We start from the raw sequence: 19,286 nt of genomic DNA, 5'->3' as shown, positions 1-19,286 counted from the left end.
TTTCACATTAGCCTTGGAAGCCCAAGGCTGACACGGGAGAGCTTCCTTCTCAGTCATGCTGCACATCCCTTGTGGGCTGGTGGGAGACCCTGCCCACGCAGTTGCTGGGGGACCCACACTCTCTGAGGCTCCACCCCTTTGGAGCTCCCCCATCTGCTAGAAACACCAGCCTCAGAGGCAGGAAAAGAAAGGAGTGAGTCACATTCCAGCAATTAAATCTTTAGGCCTGGAAGCATCACACTCGGCCACTGGCCGGACTGATCGCATGACCACATGTTACTGCAAGGAAGCCAAGCAGCGTGGTCCTGACATGTGCAGGTCTCAGGAGAGCACCAGATACTGGTGACCACCAACAGGCATCCATCAAAAGGCCTTGGATTCTTGAGAGGGAGCCAGAGAAGCCACAAGTCTGTGTGAAACTGCCGATGAGGGGGCAGGGGGCACATGGAAATCTCGCACCTTCCCCGGACTTTTGCTGTGAACCTAAAACTGCTCTAAAAAAATGAAGTCTTTAAAAAAAGAAAGCTGAGATATGAAAATGCATCACCAAACATTGGAACTAAAACAGTGTTACTGACAAGGAATTTGACAAATGAGTTGAATGGAATATTAAGTCAGAAATAGATTACAAATACAGAAATTGAGTATGTGTAACCTCAGATTGCAAGTTGGTTGGGTAAAAGAAGAACCGTGAGTGAGTGGTACTGGGGTAGTTCCCTGGCCCTCTGAGGGAGAGAATGAAGGAAACGTCCACCTCACTCGTTACTCTCAAATAAATTCTAGGTGGATCAAAGAATTAAATGTTAAAGAGAAAACTGAAACTGAGTACAGAAGAAGACTTGGAAACAATGTCTTAGAGTGAGGTATATACACTAAGCAAAAACCTAGAAGCTTTCAATGAAATTGATTAAATTACTACCTAAAATGTAGAAGTCTGTTGCCTCCCTCATCTCCCCAAAATTACAATCAAGGTCAACAGAAAAAAATTAACAAAATGGGGGGAAATACTGGCATCACATGTAATAGACCAATTTCTTTAGTTTATAATGAGATCTTAAAAAATCAAGAACGTTGAAGGGTCTGACATTCTACCCTACTTAATAGAGAAAATGGGATCTCAGATATCAATGTGTTAATTACTGACGTGTCTGAGATTTTGTCACTTGCAAGTTAGCCTCTGCCGCTTGACGGGTGCCGGCAGAAGACACAGCCCGTTGGGTCAGAGCCAGAGAAGCTCTTCATCTGCAGCTTACAGGCAGCACGAGCCCACGTCTGCGTCCGTCCCCCTGCCCCCAAGGCTCACGAAGTGGGTTCATGCCACCGCCGAGGAGCCTGGGTCTCTCATGACGGACCGTAGGCAAGGCTGCCCTCTGCTCCGAGGGAGACACCGTCTCTCTTCAAGGCTGTTCACTCTACAGACATCCTGGAAAGGCCATCTGGAGCAGAAAGGTGGTTGGGCCTCTGTTCACAAGATACGCAGAAACGCCAAAGACCATGGAGAGTTGCCTCCTAGTAACAGGTCACCCGCCAGCCCCTCAAGCCCCGGAGCAGAAATCCACAGATGACGGATGCACATAGAAGTGCAAATTGCTTACCTTCACTCACAATTACAGACATGCAAGTTGCAGCATTGACGACAAACCATTTCTCACCAGCAGTAAAGCCAAAATCAGAAAGGTGGCCCCGGTGCCTGCTTTGAGACCACAACGTAGAGAACCAGCCACCCTCTGATGTGTGCTGATGAGAGTACAGCGGGGAGGAGACGTGGAGGGGGGCATGCCCGCCGTGGACAGCAGGCGCGTGTGCATGTTTGACAGGAGGAGCGCCTTTCTGGAAGGACGCAGAAGGGGTGTGTCACGGGTGAAAGAAGAAAGAAGACTTTTCATTTTTTACTTCTTGAATTGTTGGATTTTTTTTTTTACCATGTATACATATTACCTCTTCAAAAATTTAAATTTAAAAAAATAAAAATTCGATAAATTCACAATATCTGAAAGCAGTGAAACTTGAATCAGCCTCACATGTGCAGAGGGCGTGGTCCCGAAGGTCTCCACAAAGAGAAAGTTTTTCAGGCAGGGAAGAATCTACTTTCAAAACAAGAATTTTCATACTTTTTTTTTTCCAGTGGAAAAACTAGGTTCTTTAACTTATTTTTTGTTTGAGTGCATAGGTTTTAAAATCAGATGGGCCGAGGGTCAAGTCCTGACCGTTCTGTTCAGTAGCCTTAGAGGATGAACTTCACCCCTGAGAGGCCCCTGGAGGCTTAGCGAGGCCTGGACCGTGCACAGAGGAAAGGGCAGGTCCCTCTCACTACAGAGCCCTGAGCTCCCGGGGCGGAGGAGCACGGAGGCGGCCGGCCACGTGACGGGATGTATTCGTCTCCTGGGGCTGCCACAGACGGGGGCTTCAACAGCAGTTCGAGGTGGTTGGGTGCCAACGTGCTCAGTGTCTGGTTTGCTGCAGATGCAGCCTTTCCTCTGCTCACACTCAGACCCTGGTGTCTCTCCCTCTTCTCATCAGGACCCCAGTCCTCTCAGAACGGGGCCCACCCCTGAGACCTCACTCAGCCCTAATGACCCCTGTCAAGGCCCCCTCCACGCACGGCCATGCTGGGGGTTAAGGCTTTACGTAGGACCTTTTTTTTTTTTTTTTTTTTTGCGGTACGCAGACCTCTCACTGCTGTGGCCTCTCCCGTTGCGGAGCACAGGCTCTGGACGCGCAGGCTCAGCGGCCATGGCTCACGGGCCCAGCCGCTCCGCAGCATGTGGGGTCTTCCCGGACCAGGGCACGAACCCGCGTCCCCTGCATCGGCAGGCGGACTCTCAACCACTGCACCACCAGGGAAGCCCCACGTAGGACCTTTGAGGAGATACAGCAGGGCTGTAACACACGCCCCCAGCCCCACGCTCACAGCCCCGGGGCCCCCAGCCGTGCCCTCAGGCTCACACAGTGCGCAGTCTGCACGGTCACACCCAGGGGCCCTGCACTTAATCTCTTGGGGTTCCTCCTCATCTCTAGAATCTATAGTTCTGTTGTTATTCTGCATCTCAGATTTTTCAATAGACTTGCTTAGAAAGATGTAAGTGCACAGGCTTTATGACAGAAAAGAGGACTCACAGTTGTATTCATAAAATTATTTAATGTGTTTACAAGATTGTAATAAAAACTCACTTTGTTATTTTATTAGAGCATTAGTTTGGATGAGTTCAAGTCATTTTGTCATTTTGCGACCCACTTGGAAGACTTCGCTATTGCCATGCAGATGTTTAATTTAGCTCATCGCCCTGTCAGACTAGGTAAGTTATATGAATCACTTAATTTTTATCATCTGTAAACAGTGTCACTCTGTTCTTCACCTGGTTGATACCAGTCAAGGGACCACTTACCAGAAAAAACAGTTGATTGGCCTTTCAATGAATTCAGTGTGGTTATTCCAGATTTACAACAATTTATTAACAATTACCTTTTTGCTTTTACTTTACCTTTCCCCTGAGAAGTCAAAACACTGATTACATTAAAATAGCGTGCTGACATTTCTCAGCCAAGTGTATTATTTGAACACATTCTTGATGAGTATTTTTGTTCTTGTTTTACTTCCCAAATGATAAATATATAGATTTGTTTTTACTTCTCAAATAATAAACATTTAGACTTAGACTATTTTACACTGTTGATGAGTTTTTATATTTTCTCCTTTTAGCGGAGTTTAAGAGAGCTGTGAAGGTAACAACAGGACAAGAACTCTCCAACAATATTTTGGACACCGTCTTCAAGATCTTTGATTTGGATGGTGATGAGTGTCTTAGTCATGAAGAGTTTCTTGGGGTGTTAAAAAACAGGATGCATCGAGGTTTATGGGTAACAGATTTTGAGTTTTTAAATAGTTACATGTTTATATGTAGTTAAATGAATGGAAGTAAACCTAGAATTTGAGCAAATGTATAGTCTTAAATGGAGTTTTTATCATTTTTAAAGCGATTATAAGCTATAGTTACAACACTGAAGTATCTCCTACAGATGGGATCCACCGTTTTTCTTTGCTTTTTTTAAAAAAATAGTCTGAATCAGGAAGCACTACTCAGAAGTCATAGCCTAGAATTTTACTTAGGGCTTTGTAATTAGACACCTAGACTCAAACCACAGCCCTATCACATATTAACTGCCAAATCTTGCAAAGCCACTTAATTTTTCTGAGCCTCAGATTCCTCATCTGTTACAGTGAGAAACAGAATCTACCAGAAAAAATTATTATGAGAGTCAAGCATAAAATATGTAATGTAGTGGCTGAGACCCTTGAAGTAGATGTTAGCTGTTACCATTATTCACTCAAATCCACATATTGGTCTATAACTGAGGGACAAATCAAACTCAAAATTTTGTTTAGATTAGAATCTGCTAGAAACACTCAAGAAAGCCGTCTGCAGGTTGAAAACAAGGTTCCAGGAGATGATAAGTAGGTAATGAGTCCAGAAGAAAGGCAGGAGGGAGAACAGGAGAGAGACTGCGGTAGGTTCATGTAAACAGAGCTGTTCATTTACAACTTAGAAGAGCACATTCATTTTCCTGCTGCAAACATTATTTATGGGAAATGAACAAATATGATTTCCACTAGCAGACGTGATTTACAAGCTTATGGTCATCCAGCACCTCATAGTTAATGATCATATTCCTGGAAATTAAACCAGCCTTTCCAGTTAACAGTTTAACATATCCAGCAGCCTCTTTGCCTTTTCTCAAAAACCTATTAAAGAGAAGAGCTTCAAATCAATGATAGGAAAAGGACATAAATATAATCTGAAATCGACTTTTGCTTCCACTTGGTGGATTTCCAGCAATGCTGTGCATATGGTCACCAGGAGCCAGATGTTTTCTAACCTTTGCTTTTTCTCCTTCAACTGAGAGAAATCATAGCCGCACAGTACTTGTGTGAATTATATTATATTACATATCACTATATCATTGGGTTGGCCAAAGAGTTCATTCGTGTTTTCCCAAACGAACTCTTTGGCCAACCCACTGTTTCTTCTTCCTTTTTTTTTTTTTTTTTTTTTTGCGGTACGCAGGCCTTCACTGCTGTGCCCTCTCCCGTTGCGGAGCACAGGCTCCGGACGTGCAGGCTCAGCAGCCATGGCTCGGGCCCAGCCGCTCCACGGCATGTGGGACCCTCCCGGACCAGGGCGCGAACCCGCATCCCCTGCATCGGTAGGCGGACTCTCAACCACTACGCCACCAGGGAAGCCCCACTGTTTCTTCTTAAGGCTTCTCATCAAGTATATTGTGACTTATGGTTTCTTTCTTTTTAATTTTAGCCAAGGTTAGGTCAAAGTTTTAGGCTTATAATTTTTGTTCCACATAGCTAACTGAAGTTCACCAGAAAACCAGAAACATTATAAAATATTATAAAAGAAAACATTATGAAATAATTACATTTTAAAACCAACATATGAAAGAAAGCCACGCGAAGTCTTTGTTACCTTGCTGGGGAGGAGCCTCCATTCTCTCGGTACCCTGGGATAATCGTACTCACATTCACTTCTCAGCCTTTACCTTTAGTTTACAGTTTGCCGCAGTCGCCTTCACAGCGTCATCACCTCCAGTCCTTTCTGGAGGAATGCGGGACTGTGCAGCGACAAGCACGTGTGAACAGGGTTTAACTCGCAGACCGTGACCCTTGGTTTTCATTTTTGGTTAACAGGTGCCGCAACAGCTCAGTATACAAGAATACTGGAAATGTGTGAAAAAAGAAAGCATTAAAGGAGTGAAAGAAGTCTGGAAACAAGCAGGAAGAGGTCTTTTATAGAAAAACATAATGTGGGAATTACATTGCTCCAAGTGTCGGAACTGGGGATTTCTTAAAGTACTAGATGGTTATCTTCTTAAGTCTTCATTGATTTCCTTTGTAATATAAAGATGCCTTGTATTGCTTTCTGATTCAATAATTTCTTAGTAAGATTTCATTACAGAACTTCGTAAAAAGAAAGTATTCTTTTACAAAAGCAGACAGTGGACTCTATCCAAAGCCTAGGATTGAAGTGACGCTTTGACTTTGATAAGATGGAAAACCTGGTCATTCACTGGTGTCAACACAGCAGCACAGCACGTTCTCTGGAGCAGTCAGCAGGTGCACAGGAAGAGTCACTGATGTGAGGCCAGGATCAATTCTGCAGACCTGATGCTCGTAGTAGGGCAAATGAAGTTAAAGCATTTCAGGTTTTCTTATCTGTACCTTACATCTCATAGACTTCTTGTACATTTTATTTCAGTGAGCTGTATATTAGTTGTCTTTAAAATTATATGTAAATTTCAGTATTCTGGAATATTCTGGAAACAGAATAAAGTATTTATAAAGATAAAAAAATTACTGAGGTGCATTTTGTTTTATATGTACTGTTTAAAACTACACTTTGGGGGGCTTCCCTGGTGCCACAGTGGTTAAGAATCCACCTGCCAACGCAGGAGACACGGGTTCAAGCCCTGGTCCGGGAAGATCCCACATGCCGCGGAGCAACTAAGCCCCTGCGCCACAACTACTGAGCCTGCGCTCTAGAGCCCATGAGCCACAACTGCTGAAGCCCGAGTGCCTAGATCCCGTGCTCCGCAACAAGAGAAGCCACCGCAATGAGAAGCACCAAAGATCCATTGCAGCCAAAAATAAAACAAATTTAAAAAAAAAGTGTGATCGGGAGAACCTTGATCACATGATAAGGGTCTCTTGGGATATAGTGGTTTATGGGTGAACGTTTAAAATGGTACTAGAATTTAATTGGCATTAAATATAAATATTTTAAATATGTCAAATAAAAATTATTTTTTAATATGCTTCTCGAGAATAGTGCAAATATTTAAAACATGTTCCACTCTCTGGATAAACAGCTGATTCCAAGACAGGTGCAGGCAAACCTTGGAAATATTATGCTAAGTAAAATAAGCCAGACACAAAAGGACTAGTATTGTGTGATTCCACTTATGTAGGTCCCTAGAATAGGCAACTTCATAGAGACAGAAAGTGGACTAGAGGTTGCCAGGGGCTGGGAAGGACGGGGGATGGGGGATTGCTGGTTAATGATTACAGAATTTTGGTTTAAGGTGATGGAAAATTATGGAAATGCATAATGGTGATGTTTGCACATTTAATTAATGCCACTATTGTGTACTTCAAATGGTTAAAATGGCAGTCTTTATGTTTTGTGTGTATATATATATATATGTGTATATATATCCTTTTTAACGTAATTTATTAAAATCAGTATTGTAATACACCAATAGACGCTGAATTGTTTATGTGGGTAAACTATATGGTATGTGAATTATATCTTAAGTTTTTTTTTAAATAAATTTATTTTTGGCTGCATTGGGTCTTCATTGCTGTGCGTGGGCTTTCTCTAGTTGCGGCAAGTGGGGGCTACTCTTCATGGCGGTGCATTGCGGTGGCTTCTCTTGTTGCGGAACACAGGCCCTAAAGCATGGGCTGTAGAGTGCAGCCTCAGTAGTTGCAGCACGCAGGCTCAGTAGTTGTGGCTTGTGGGCTCAGTAGTTGTGGCACACGGGCTCTAGAGCGCAGGCTCACTAGTTGTGGTGCACGGGCTTAGTTGCTCCACGGCATGTGGGATCTTCCCGGACCAGGGCTCGAACCCATGTCCCCTGCATTGGCAGGTGGATTCTTAACCACTGCACCACCAGGGAAGCCCCTTAAAGAAGCTATTTTTAAAAAACAATGTATGATATGGTCAGGGTTAACCAGTGGGTGAATAGTTAAGAAAGTATTTGGAAATGTCAAAAACCAAGAAGGGATTCATATCTACATCCTGGTTCTCCACCAAGTGAGACCTAATATCCTTTCCCCACCACCACGATTTGTTTTTAAATTTCTTTTTGTAACGCCCTTATACTATCCTGAAAGGAAATTTATACGTAACATAACCTTACATATTTTTAATAACATAAAGCACTAACCTATATTTTTAAATTTATAATAGCATATAATCAATATGCACATGTTCAGACACTACTACACTAAAAGACCCACCGAGGCCCGCACCACCGTTTGCTCTGTGCGTCACTTCCATCCTTTCTGGCTGCGCCAGGCCCAGCGCAGGACCAGGGAAGTGCTGCCTGGCGACCGGGGTCCACCCCTGGCCAATCACATGTGCCCCGAAGGGTGGTGTCTTGTACGAAACGCGCAGCTTCCTTGACCCACCCCAGGACTGGAGGGGGCAGGGGAGGAGGCTTATCAAAAGGGGGTTGCTGCTCCCAGAGGGGGGCGAGGGTGGGTGCTTCCTCCCCACGTGGAGAGTCTAATGGCTGAGACCAGTTTGGGGGTCTCCGGGGGCCCGCAGGTCTATGACTCAGCGCCAGAGATCAAGGGGCGATTTCTAGAAGTCGGCTGCCCACTGAGGACTTGCTCCAAGAATTCTCCATATGTAACCCTTTGGCACCAGTATATTTGAAAGTGTACCCTAAATTAACAGCTATGGAAAAGATTCTCATTTGATTTGTATATTTTATTTTCTCCTCCTCTTACTGGGGCACGTTTTAGATTTCCGGTGAGACTTGGCTGGCTAAGCAGAGAGGAGCCGGCCTGGCCCTGTAGCCCCGGGTCTTTTCTCTTTTCTAAGCCTCCGAGTGTCCCGTATCCCGCCACCCCTCACCTCCGGCCGGTGGTGATGAGCAGGGGGAAGGAGAAGGGAGAAAAGGCGGCACCTGCCCCGCAGTACGGGCGCCTGAACCTCCTCTCAGTGACCCGTGAGGCCTTTCTCCAGACGCCGCCCTCTGCCGACCTTGTACGGAAGGAAAGCACAAGGTGAGCAGCTGCGCCGACCTCCCGTCAGGCCGGGACGGAGGCTGGAGCTCAGCGGAGGGTTCCTGACCTCTGGAGGGCTGTTCAACTCCACGGTCTCCCCGCTCTCCTCCTAAGCGGCAGGTATTTCCCTCCAAATCGTAACGGTTACGTGGATTTTTAAAGAAATTTCCCCATCTTCCCTGGGGAGGTACGAAGCAAACAGCAAAATCAGAGTTTGATGCTAAGAAGGAAACAGAAGTAGATAAAGGCAGCACAGGGCAGACGAGGAGCTAAGGTGTGTTTAAGGGAAACGGCACGTCCTCAAAAGCTGGGGGCAAACTGACACCATAGCATCCCAGTGCCGTAGAATAGATGAGACAGAAAGATGAGATTCAGGGAGAAAATGAGGAGAACCCTGCCCGTCCGGTGACGTGGCCCGGCAGCTCCTTTAAAATAAAAGAACTGCAACACAAATGTTCCACAAGATGGCACTCTCGCCTTTCCAAAAATAGTTTACAAATGTTCCACAAGATGGCGCTCTCGCCTTTCCAAAAAGTAGTTTACAAATGTGCCACGAGATGGCACTCTCGCCTTTCCAAAATAGTTTACCTTCCTTGCGCACCAAGCGTGACCTTTAACAGAAAAACCAAGCAAATACCCAGAAAATTACAGAGTATTTCAAAAATGACTTATTGAAGGAGCCCCGTAGGAGACTTTGGCCGGGCGAGCCTTGGTTAAATATCCACCAGCTCGTAGAGAAATGAACACAGAGCGCTACCATGGTGCCCATTCACATGAAATTTGTGTTTGGTTATGCTCAGTGAGGAAGGAAATTAATCTTTGGAATCTCTAGGTGACGCATCGTATTTTGGGCAGGTTATTTCTTCAGCAGCGTTAGTATCAAATCTCTATTTTTTTTGTGTGTGTGTGGTATGCTGGCCTCTCACTGTTGTGGCCTCCCCCATTGCGGAGCACAGGCTCCGGACGCGCAGGCTCCGGACGCGCAGGCTCAGCGGCCATGGCTCACGGGCCTAGCCACTCCGCGGCATATGGGATCCTCCCAGACCGGGGCACGAACCCGTATCCCCTGCATCGGCAGGCGGACTCTCAACCACTTGCTCCACCAGGGAGGCCCTCAAATCTCTATTGAACCTGCTCTATCCAGTGCACTCTGCGAGGTGCTAGTCTTCCTTGTATGGAAGCTTTCTTTCCAAGAGGATGAAACGGGAGAAAATATTTTCCTTATGACATTTATAACACCTGGATTTACATAATATTTAGACATTCAATCTTGGGAGAGAATAGTATTAATTAATAACTCCTTTATGGTTTACATCATGTCATACAAGCTCTCTCCAGTGACAAAATGTTACAATCCAAAGTGAATTGAAGGAATTTTCATTGCAGCATCATTTCAATTAATACAAATTTAATTTGTATTCATTTGAACTAGCTTGAATGTCCAGCACCATGAAAGTGATAAATAAACTGTGCTAGAGTTGTACAATGGAATTCCAGGCAGCGGTTAACGTGATGAAGGCAACAAATTAAGTTCCGTGATTTTGCTAGTTGCTAAGCTGTTGTCTCTGTTCCCAGCCCTCCCTCCCATACACAGTCAGCCTTGTGATGCTGGGTTGGGCCATGCTCCCATCTGCTGCTGTCCTGCCAATGTCCCCAGAGCCCCAGCCAGCACCCTAGCAGCCCTTGGTACCAGTCTCCCACTGTTCTGGTTGCTGTGAACGCCCTGGCGCTCCCAGAACCAGATTGCTGTGTTCTCCTGGAGCCCCAGCACCACTGGCAGGCTTCCCTCACTAAGCATCCCGGGGCGTTTCCTTCAAGCTTCTGGATCCTAACACACTGCCCCTCATCTCTTTGTGCCCCAGCCTCAGGGGTGGGGGGCCCTTCCTGCAGGTGCTTCCTCTGTGGGACCTCGGTCCCCTTTGCTGTTTGCTTCTCCAACACCTGTTTAACCACGTCCTTGTAGTAAATTTTCTCTGTCGAAATACTTAATGTGAATCCTAACTGATAAAAATGACCATATGTCAGGAACTATAGATACACAAGATAGGTAGGTAGACGAGCATACGTAGATTCATACTAGTATATATACACACAGTAGATCTATAGGTTCATGCATACATACAAGTACATATACACATGTTTTTACATATACTACATATATACCTGTATATACATACAGTGTATATAAAATTTCATCTAGCCCTCCCACCGTGAGATTGATGCTATTATCCCTGATAGACAGAAGAAACTGAATCTCAGGGAACTTAGATAAATCCCACGATATTATATAGCTAACAAGTGAGGAAGCTGGGGCTTGAATCCAAATATCACTGACACCACAACCCATCTTTTTTCCACTATGCCCAAGTCAATTTATCCTTACTAGTGTTCCACATCATCATAGTTCCATCCCTAGGCTGGTCCACAAATGTTTCTTCACCTCATAATATAAATAAGCATTAACGCTATTCTAATAACACTAAGAACATCACCACCGTATACAAGACTGCTTCTGTGATCAGTTATGGGGAGTTTGAGAAAACTCCCCATAACTTTGGGAAAAGCATGGACACCCCTGATTCCAGGTTATGTCAATTGATATGACTCAGTGCCTCTTCTGTGCCTGACTGTGTGCTGGGCTCACCATGGGAGCAAAACAGACCTAGTCCCTCTTTCAGAAAGCTCACAGTCTGGGGAAACTATCTTTAATTAAATAATCATACATAAGAGAATTACCTGAGTGTATCATACAGGGGTTTAACATAGAGAGGCTGAATGACTACAGGGCAGTTCCAAATACTGACACCCCCTCACACACACACACACCTACACACACACAGACACACGCATAGACACACACTCAAGAGCTTGGCCTGTGCCCCTCTCCTGTCTGGAATGGCGTGTCCACTCTGCCTTTGTTTGTCAGAAACTTGTCAGTTCTCAATCCAGAACAATCATAGATCACAGCAATGCAGACAGTAGAGCTGCGTAATGTTTCCTAAAAACCTGCTCTTTTCTGGTAAGGAGTCAATGTTTCCTAAGGCAGCAGCCAAGCCCAGGCTTTCCCTGGAGCCTAAATGCAGTCAGTGACACGTGCCTGGACCGATCAGTGAACCAGTGGCCCGGAAGCTTTCTGGGGACAGATTCCAGATGAGCAAACACAGATCTAACCAAACCAGAAACTCTTGCAGTCATCAGGGTCAGGAATCTATTTGTCATCCCACCGTGACAGCTGAGTCTCTGGACACACTTTTTGGCTGTATTTCATTAGTCAACAAACAGATCATTAGTCAACTACACAGAAAAAAAAAGAAAAAGGCCTGGTGCAGCCAAGGTCCACCAATGGATGTTCAACTTAGTGGGAGAAACTTTGCAGAGAAGCAGGATTTGCATAGCCTCAAAGTACCTCCCCCAAAAATGAACAGATGGCCACAAAGTCCTTGACATTCCTCCCTGCAGGAGATAGAATTTAGTTCCTTTCCCTTTGAATGTGGCTGGACTTGACGACTGTTTTCTAATGCATAGTGCAGGGAAAGGGAAATTGTGACTTTACAGTGGACAGTACCTTAAGCAAGTGATGAAGGCTAATGTCAACAGTAGGCTTGTCAACATCACATCCACCTGCCATGATGAGAAAGGCACACATCTCTGTGCTTTTCTTCCCCAAATCCACAACTGCAGTCTAGTCATGGGAAAACATCAGACAAACCCAGATTGAAGGACATTCTGAAAAATACCTGACCAGTACTTTTTGAAAGTGTTTTTCCATGCAGAGCAAGGAAGACAGACTGGAGGACACTAAGAAGATGTGGCGACTAAATGTGAAGTGGGATTCTGGGGCAGAAAAGGATATTCATGGGAAAACTGGTAAAAATCAGCCTGTAGTTTAAAGTGTTGTATCCATGTTAATTTCTTCGTTTTGATAAATACATCATGGTTTTATAAGATGTTAGCATTAGGGAGGCTGAGTGAAGGCTATATAGGAGCTCTACTATCTTAAAAACTCTTCTGCAAACTTAAAATTGTTTCAAAATAAAAAGATTAAAAAAGAAAAGGGCGGAAAAGGCACCATAAACTGGAACCCATCTCTGCTGACGGATGGAGCGGTTCTGACGTTTAAGGGATGGCTAGTGGAAATGTTACTTTTACATTCAGTAAAGTCAAGGTCTGGGGATAAGTTGGTCCTGTGAGATTGGGACCAATTCCTTAGCAGCCAGGCAAGGACAGGGATTAAGGGAAGGTTCCCCTGAGGCAGAGATGGGCCAGGTCTGACAGAGGGGTGGGAGATGCCAGAGTGAGGGGAAGGGCCAGTTCTTTACATTTTCTGCAGAGCAATCCCTTATCAGATATATGATTTGCAAATGTTTCTCCCATTCCATTGGTTGCCTTTTCACTTTGCCTTTGCTCTTAAGTGATCATTTCTCTGGTTATAAAATTTAGGGATATTAATTACTTTCTCTCAGCACTGAAAATACCACTTTGTTGTCTTCTGGCATCTGTTATCGCCGAGAGGAAGTCAGCTGCCAGTCTAGTTAGTGTTCCTTTGATTACCAAAGGAAATTTGATTTCTATCTCTGGAATCTGAAAAATCCTAAAGATTTTTCTCTTTATTCTAAATGTTTATAGTTTCACTACTGTGTGTCTAGGTTTTAAGGACTTATGTCTCTCTTCAGTTCTGGAATATTCTCATACTTAATCTTTTCAAAACTCATTTCTTTGACATTCCTCTCATCCTCTTCTTCTTCTTATCATAAATGTATGTTTAAGTCTGCCGGTATATCTTCCATGCTTTTCATATTTAAAAATTATTCTCTGTGTTGTGTTCTGGATGAATTAGAACCATCTTCTAACTTGCTAAGTCCCTCTTCTCCAGTGTCCAGATTAGAATCTGTCTATTCAGAGTTTTTAATTTGACAATATTTTAATATTCTGAAGATTTCTAAATAGTTACTTTTAAAATCCACCTGTTCTGGGGCTTCCCTGGTGGCGCAGTGGTTGAGAGTCCGCCTGCCAATGCAGGGGGCACGGGTTCGAGCCCTGGTCCGGGAGGATCCCACATGCCGCAGAGCAACTGGGCCCGTGAGCTACAACTACTGAGCCTGCGCATCTGGAGCCTGTGCTCCGCAGCAAGAGAGGCCGCGACAGTGAGAGGCCCGTGCACCGCGATGAAGAGTGTCCCCCGCTTGCCACAACTAGAGAAAGCCCTCACACAGAAACGAAGACCCAACACAGCCAAAAAAAAAAAAAAAAAAAAAAAAAAAAAAAACCCACCTGTTCTTTTCCCAATTTTTATTATTTTGTTTCAAATTTTTTTGTTCTTTTCAGATGGAAATTATTTTTTCATTTACCCCTTTGGGCATGCCATATACTGTTTTTATTATTTTATTTTATTTTATTTACTTTCTGGCCACACCACACACCCAGACCACGGCAGTGAAAGTGCTGGATCCTAATCACTAGACCACTAGGGAACTCGTGCCATATACTGTTTTTTTAAAAGCCTTTGTAAGACTGCTTCATAAAATTATTTTCAGTGAATTCAAGTTCTTTTTTTTTTTTTTTTGGCCACACCACGCGGCATGTGGGATCTTAGTTCCCCGACCAGCCCTCCTGCATCGGAAGTGCAGAGTCTTAACCGCTGGACCACCAGGGAAGTCCCAAATTCAAGTTCTTATTGTTAATTTTTTTTTTTTTGCGTTCTCTCTTAGTATTAGATTTGTGTGTGTGTTTTGGAATTGTGGTTTAATTCTAAATTTATGAGTCTGTGGGGGGTTTTCTTCTTCACTCTCCATATTTATAGCTACGTGGCCTCCGTAAACCGTGTCTAACGGTTCACAGCTACCTCTAGTTGCTCTTATACTTCCCCAGCCCTCAGCTCGGAACCAGGACTTAAAATGGCATTTTGGAGTTCCTGGGTGGCGGTGACAGTGGGGACTCTGCAGACGCAGTCCCCAGGGCAGCTGCACACGTCCGGGACGGGGAGCTGCCCTGTGCTCTCCAGGCTCTGTCGAAAGCCACGGTCCTGAAGGAAGAAGCCGTCCTACAAGGCGGTATGGGGGAGCCGCCTTGGCTGGGACATGATTTGTCCCCTTTACATGAACTAGAACACCTGGCTTAGGGCCTGGCAAACAGGCGTTGTCCATCTGCTTTCGTCACTAAAGAGGAGAACGCGGTATGGGGAGGTGAACGTCCACGCCCTGGGCAGGGATGAGTGCCTGCCCTTCCTGTGCTCCCTCCGCGGTAAGGTCCATCCCAGAGGCCAAGGTCACGGACTCACTCAACAGGGTCATCTGTCGCCTTTGAAATCTGCAAGCAGCAAAACTTGAAGTTTCTTTAATGATTACAGGCGTTAATGACTACAGCCGTTGTTTAGATTCGCCAGGTATAAACAAATTCTGGAAATTTCAGTAGTTTTTGCCGGGCACGGAGAGGGTTGTTACTTTAAATTTGGGTTTCAACCTTAAATTTGGGTTTCAAATCAAACTGACACACTACACGGCTTCCATCCTAAATCACACGCACCTACGGTTTCCATCTCCGAAAACGGAGGGCTTCCGCCCTAAACACGAGCAAATTATTTCAAAGCGCGGGGGTCCCAAGAGGAGAGGCACGTGGGGCCCCTGAGGCCACAGCTCGGGTGGGCGCGGTCGCCCAGCAGGGAGCCTCCCCCGGGCGCCTCAGTCAACCAGAGCCGCGAAACGCCCTCGCCGGCCGCCAGGAGGCGCTGCGTACTGCGCCTGCTTGCTCCCTCCGCTCACTTCCACCGCCCGCTACTCCGCCCCTTCCGCCGCCCGCCCAGCAGACCTCGCCCATTCATGCCGCGCCCCACGGCGCGGAGACCCCGCCCCCGGCGGCGGTCGACGCGGACGCAATGCGGGCGGGGCGGGGCCGGGCGCGACGCGGGGCGGAGAGGGGTCGGGGCGGAGAGGGGTCGGGGCGGAGGCGGGGGCGGGGCCGGGCGCGACGCGGGGCGGAGAGGGGTCGGGGCGGAGCGTCGAGCCGCGGGGAGTGCCCGAGTAGACGCCGCTGCTGCTGCTGCCGCAGCCGCCGTCGCCGCCGCCGGGGGTCTGGCGTGCCCCGCCACCCCGGGCAGCTGGGTGCCGAGGCCGCCGGCGGAACATGGCGCCCTGCACGTTCTGGCGCTGCTGCCAGCGCACCGTGGGCTGGGTGCCGGTGCTCTTCATCACCTTCGTGGTCGTGTGGTCCTACTACGCGTACGTGGTGGAGCTGTGCGTGTGTGAGTACCGGGCGGGGCGGGGCGAGGCCCCTCGGCGCGGCCTCCGGCGCCAGGCAGGCGCGCTCGGTGGGCAGGGCGCTCCCCCGCGCCCGCGTGTGTACGCCCGAGCCTGGCCGTGGGGCCCGGTTCAGCCCGTGTGTTTCGGGTCAGCGTCCAACCTCTTAGACACAATGTGCTTCTGAGGCGAGGGAGCGGCGGCCGCTGGGCCCGGCCTCTGTGTCCCGGCTGTTTGCGGAGTTAACGTTCCCTCCGCCTGGGTTCCGAGGGCGTTCTCCTCGGCCCTGGGCCCTGAGAACGGGCGGAGGGTCGCCGCGGAGGGCCCACGCGGGGGCCGTGGTCCAGCCGCCGCTCCCCGGACCCGCCGGCCTCCTCCGCGTCGCTCGGCGTGTCTGCCGCTTGTGTCGGTCCGTGCTGGGAGCTCAGGACCAGAGGCTCCGTGCTGTTGGTAAACCCGGTCCCTTGGTCCCCCAGAATGATCTCGTCTGGGTCTACGCCGAGTCCGCAGTTTTCTGAAGGGCTCAGCAGTGTATACCTTAAGCGGAGAAAAGACACAGGAGGTAGATGCTAATTGTCTGAATGGGAATTAGTGGCACCACCCACTCTACTTGTAAGGGCAGAATCGGGACCCTCGGGTCAGGGCCCTGCGCTGGTACAGCTCGCGAATAAGTACTTGGTTAAAACCGAGTTTTGCACGTGAAAGAGACTGCTTTGGCTCAGAAGTTTTGAGGGTAGGTTTTTAAATGAAACTATCCACCTTTGAGAAAGTTATTTTGTACCTATAAAACATTTAATTTTCAAACATTTAATTTTCAGGGAAACTATCCCTGCAAGTAGGTCCAGAATAAATTAGTTGTGGAATACGTTTCCAAATAATAATGGAGTTCCTCTGTTGCATATGATTGTTTAGTTTCATCCTTTTGGATACCAAAATGTTTGCCGAAAGTGCTTGCATCAATTAAAATTGACCAGATTTAGGTATTTCTTAAAGCTCCTTCCAGAAAGTGATCATGATCATGGGACCCTCAACAGCTTGTGATGATACTTTACCTTCTTTTTTTGACCGCACCCCTTTGGCTTGCGGGATCTTAGTTCCTCCACCAGGGATGGAAGCCGTGCCCCCTGAAGTGGAAGCCCGGAGTCCTAACCACTGGACTGCCAGGGAAGTCCCATACCTTATTTACTCCGAAGTGGGAATAAGATTTATTCCACCAATCTCATTTAATTCTATCAGAGATTATTCCCTCCCTCTTCTAATTTCACAGTGGTTTTAAAGTAAAGGTTCTGAAGCTTTACTTGAAAATGTGCATTTATGTTGAAACTGCACATTTAACCTGTAAATGGTTATCATACATATCAAAAGGTGACATCAAACACGAAGGGAGGGACTTTCCTGGCTGTCCAGTGGTTAAGACTTCACCTTCCAATACAGGAGGTGCGGGTTCCATCCCTGGTCGGGGAGCTGGGATTGGATCTCACATGCCTTGCAGCCAAAAAACCGAAACAGAAGCAATATTGTAACAGATTCAATAAGGACGTTAAAAAATGGTCCACATCAGGACTTCCCTGGTGGCGTAGTGGTTAGGAATCTGCCTGCCAATTCAGGAGACACAGGTTCGAGCCCTGGTCCAGGAAGAGCCCACATGCTGCGGAGCAGCTAAGCCTGTGCCCACAATGGCTGAGCCTGCGCTCTAGAGCCCGCGAGCCACAACTACTGAAGCCTGTGCGCCTAGAGCCCGTGCTCCGCAACAGGAGAAGCCACTGCAGTGAGAAGCCCGCGCATCCCAACGAAGAGTAACCCCGCTCGCCATCTTAAAATAAAAAAAAAAAAAAAACATGAAGGGAAAGGAACGTGCGTGTGCTAGTAGGGGGGAACATTCCATCGCTCTCCCCTTTACCCCTTTCATGCCCCTGAGCATCGGTGTCTCTACAGATGAAAGGAGAGACTGGTCCCTTGGTCGGTTACACAGCTGTTGAGTGGCTGCAGGGGTGTGACCCACATCTTTCCACTCTGCATTTAACTTTTCGTGAGCCAAGAGGGTCACTGGAACTGTAATTGTTCCGTCCACAATGGGGAATTGGGGCGGAGCTAAGTGGTTGCCCTCTTAGGGGATCAGTTAGGCTTTAGGCCCGTCATTTAGAGATCACACCCCCAGGATTTCATTAAGTTAAAACATTCTGCAACAGTCAAGGCCCAAATGCTTGGCAGAATTTTAAAATACTCAGTGGTGACAGGTCTTACATAGGGACTGCGTTTACTGCTTCTAAGTTATCAGACTTTAACTAGGGAGCGTTTGGGAGCTCTGCAGTGTCACTGGCCTACATGGTGGAGCATAAAAGCTCATTCACTCTCACATTAAAACTATCCTTTATGCTACTTATGTATAATTTATGTTTGTATAAGCACAGACCATCCTACTGAGATATATCAGTGTATAACTTTATAGGAGCTTTAAACTGAGTGAAGTGTGAGTTTTATTTAAAGTGCTGTTTCAATAATTTTTACAGAATTTTCTCAGTTTCTGGTGTTCTTTATCAAATTAGATGGGAGAGAATGATAATTGTATCTTTAGATATGTTAATTTATTTAATTCTCATAATAAAAAAAGTTAAGTGATTTGTGCAGGGTCATACAACTAGTAAGTGGCATAACCAGAATTGGACCTCAAGTGGCTTGGCTCCAGGGTCCATGCTTTTATATTTAATTACTGTACAAGAGTAGTGTATTTGATTATCCAGATCTGGACACTAAGGGCAGATTTCAGTCTTATCTATAATTATTTATATAAGGTAATTTTTTCCTGAAAGGTAGTAGCTGAAGGTTCCTAGATATCTCAGACGGTAAAAATGCATGGCCCACTGTAGGACATTTGAAAAAATAAATTGTTTATGAGAGGCCCTTGTTCCGGCCTAGCCTCTGTAACTTCTTAATTCTGTAATTACATACACATACACACATATATTCACATACACGTAGAAATATATATAATCAGCAACTCCTATTACTGGTAGGAGTAATATTGAGGATAAAGTTGAGTAAGAAGTAATGCATCTGAGGGCCTCCCTGGTGGCGCAGTGGTTAAGAGTCCGCCTGCCGATGCAGGGGATACGGGTTCGTGCCCCGGTCTGGGAGGATCCCATATGCCGCGGAGCGGCTGGGCCCGTGAGCCATGGCCGCTGGGCCTGCGCGTCCGGAGCCTGTGCTCCGCAACGGGAGAGGCCACAACAGTGAGAGGCCCACATACCGCAAAA

General features: G+C 46.5%; 2 protein-coding genes across 5 annotated transcripts in view; both read left to right on the top strand.

The window, feature by feature from the left end:
- MICU2 (mitochondrial calcium uptake 2) overlaps positions 1–7,184 on the top strand; it is an 84,838-nt gene extending 77,654 nt beyond the window's left edge. The window contains exons 10-12 of the mRNA XM_060079823.1: positions 3,188–3,296; positions 3,701–3,858; positions 5,696–7,184. Of these exons, the coding sequence (XP_059935806.1) occupies positions 3,188–3,296; positions 3,701–3,858; positions 5,696–5,800 (372 nt within the window). The 3' untranslated portion in view covers positions 5,801–7,184. The remainder of the gene's footprint in view (positions 1–3,187; positions 3,297–3,700; positions 3,859–5,695) is intronic.
- An 8,627-nt stretch (positions 7,185–15,811) lies between these two features.
- The window catches only part of ZDHHC20 (zinc finger DHHC-type palmitoyltransferase 20), a 74,142-nt gene continuing 70,667 nt past the window's right edge, over positions 15,812–19,286 (top strand). For 3 of the 4 annotated variants that reach the window (XM_060079847.1, XM_060079846.1, XM_060079848.1), the window contains exon 1: positions 15,812–16,037. In XM_060079847.1, coding sequence (XP_059935830.1) covers positions 15,920–16,037 — 118 coding nt within the window. In that variant the 5' untranslated portion in view covers positions 15,812–15,919. The remainder of the gene's footprint in view (positions 16,038–19,286) is intronic. The other variant, XM_060079849.1, reaches the window with a different exon arrangement.

The sequence above is a fragment of the Mesoplodon densirostris genome, chromosome 17, assembly GCF_025265405.1.
Source record: "Mesoplodon densirostris isolate mMesDen1 chromosome 17, mMesDen1 primary haplotype, whole genome shotgun sequence".
Classification (NCBI taxonomy): domain Eukaryota; kingdom Metazoa; phylum Chordata; class Mammalia; order Artiodactyla; family Ziphiidae; genus Mesoplodon; species Mesoplodon densirostris.
The sequence above is the reverse complement of the archived record's forward strand: the minus strand, read 5'-3'. Positions and strand labels throughout refer to the sequence as shown.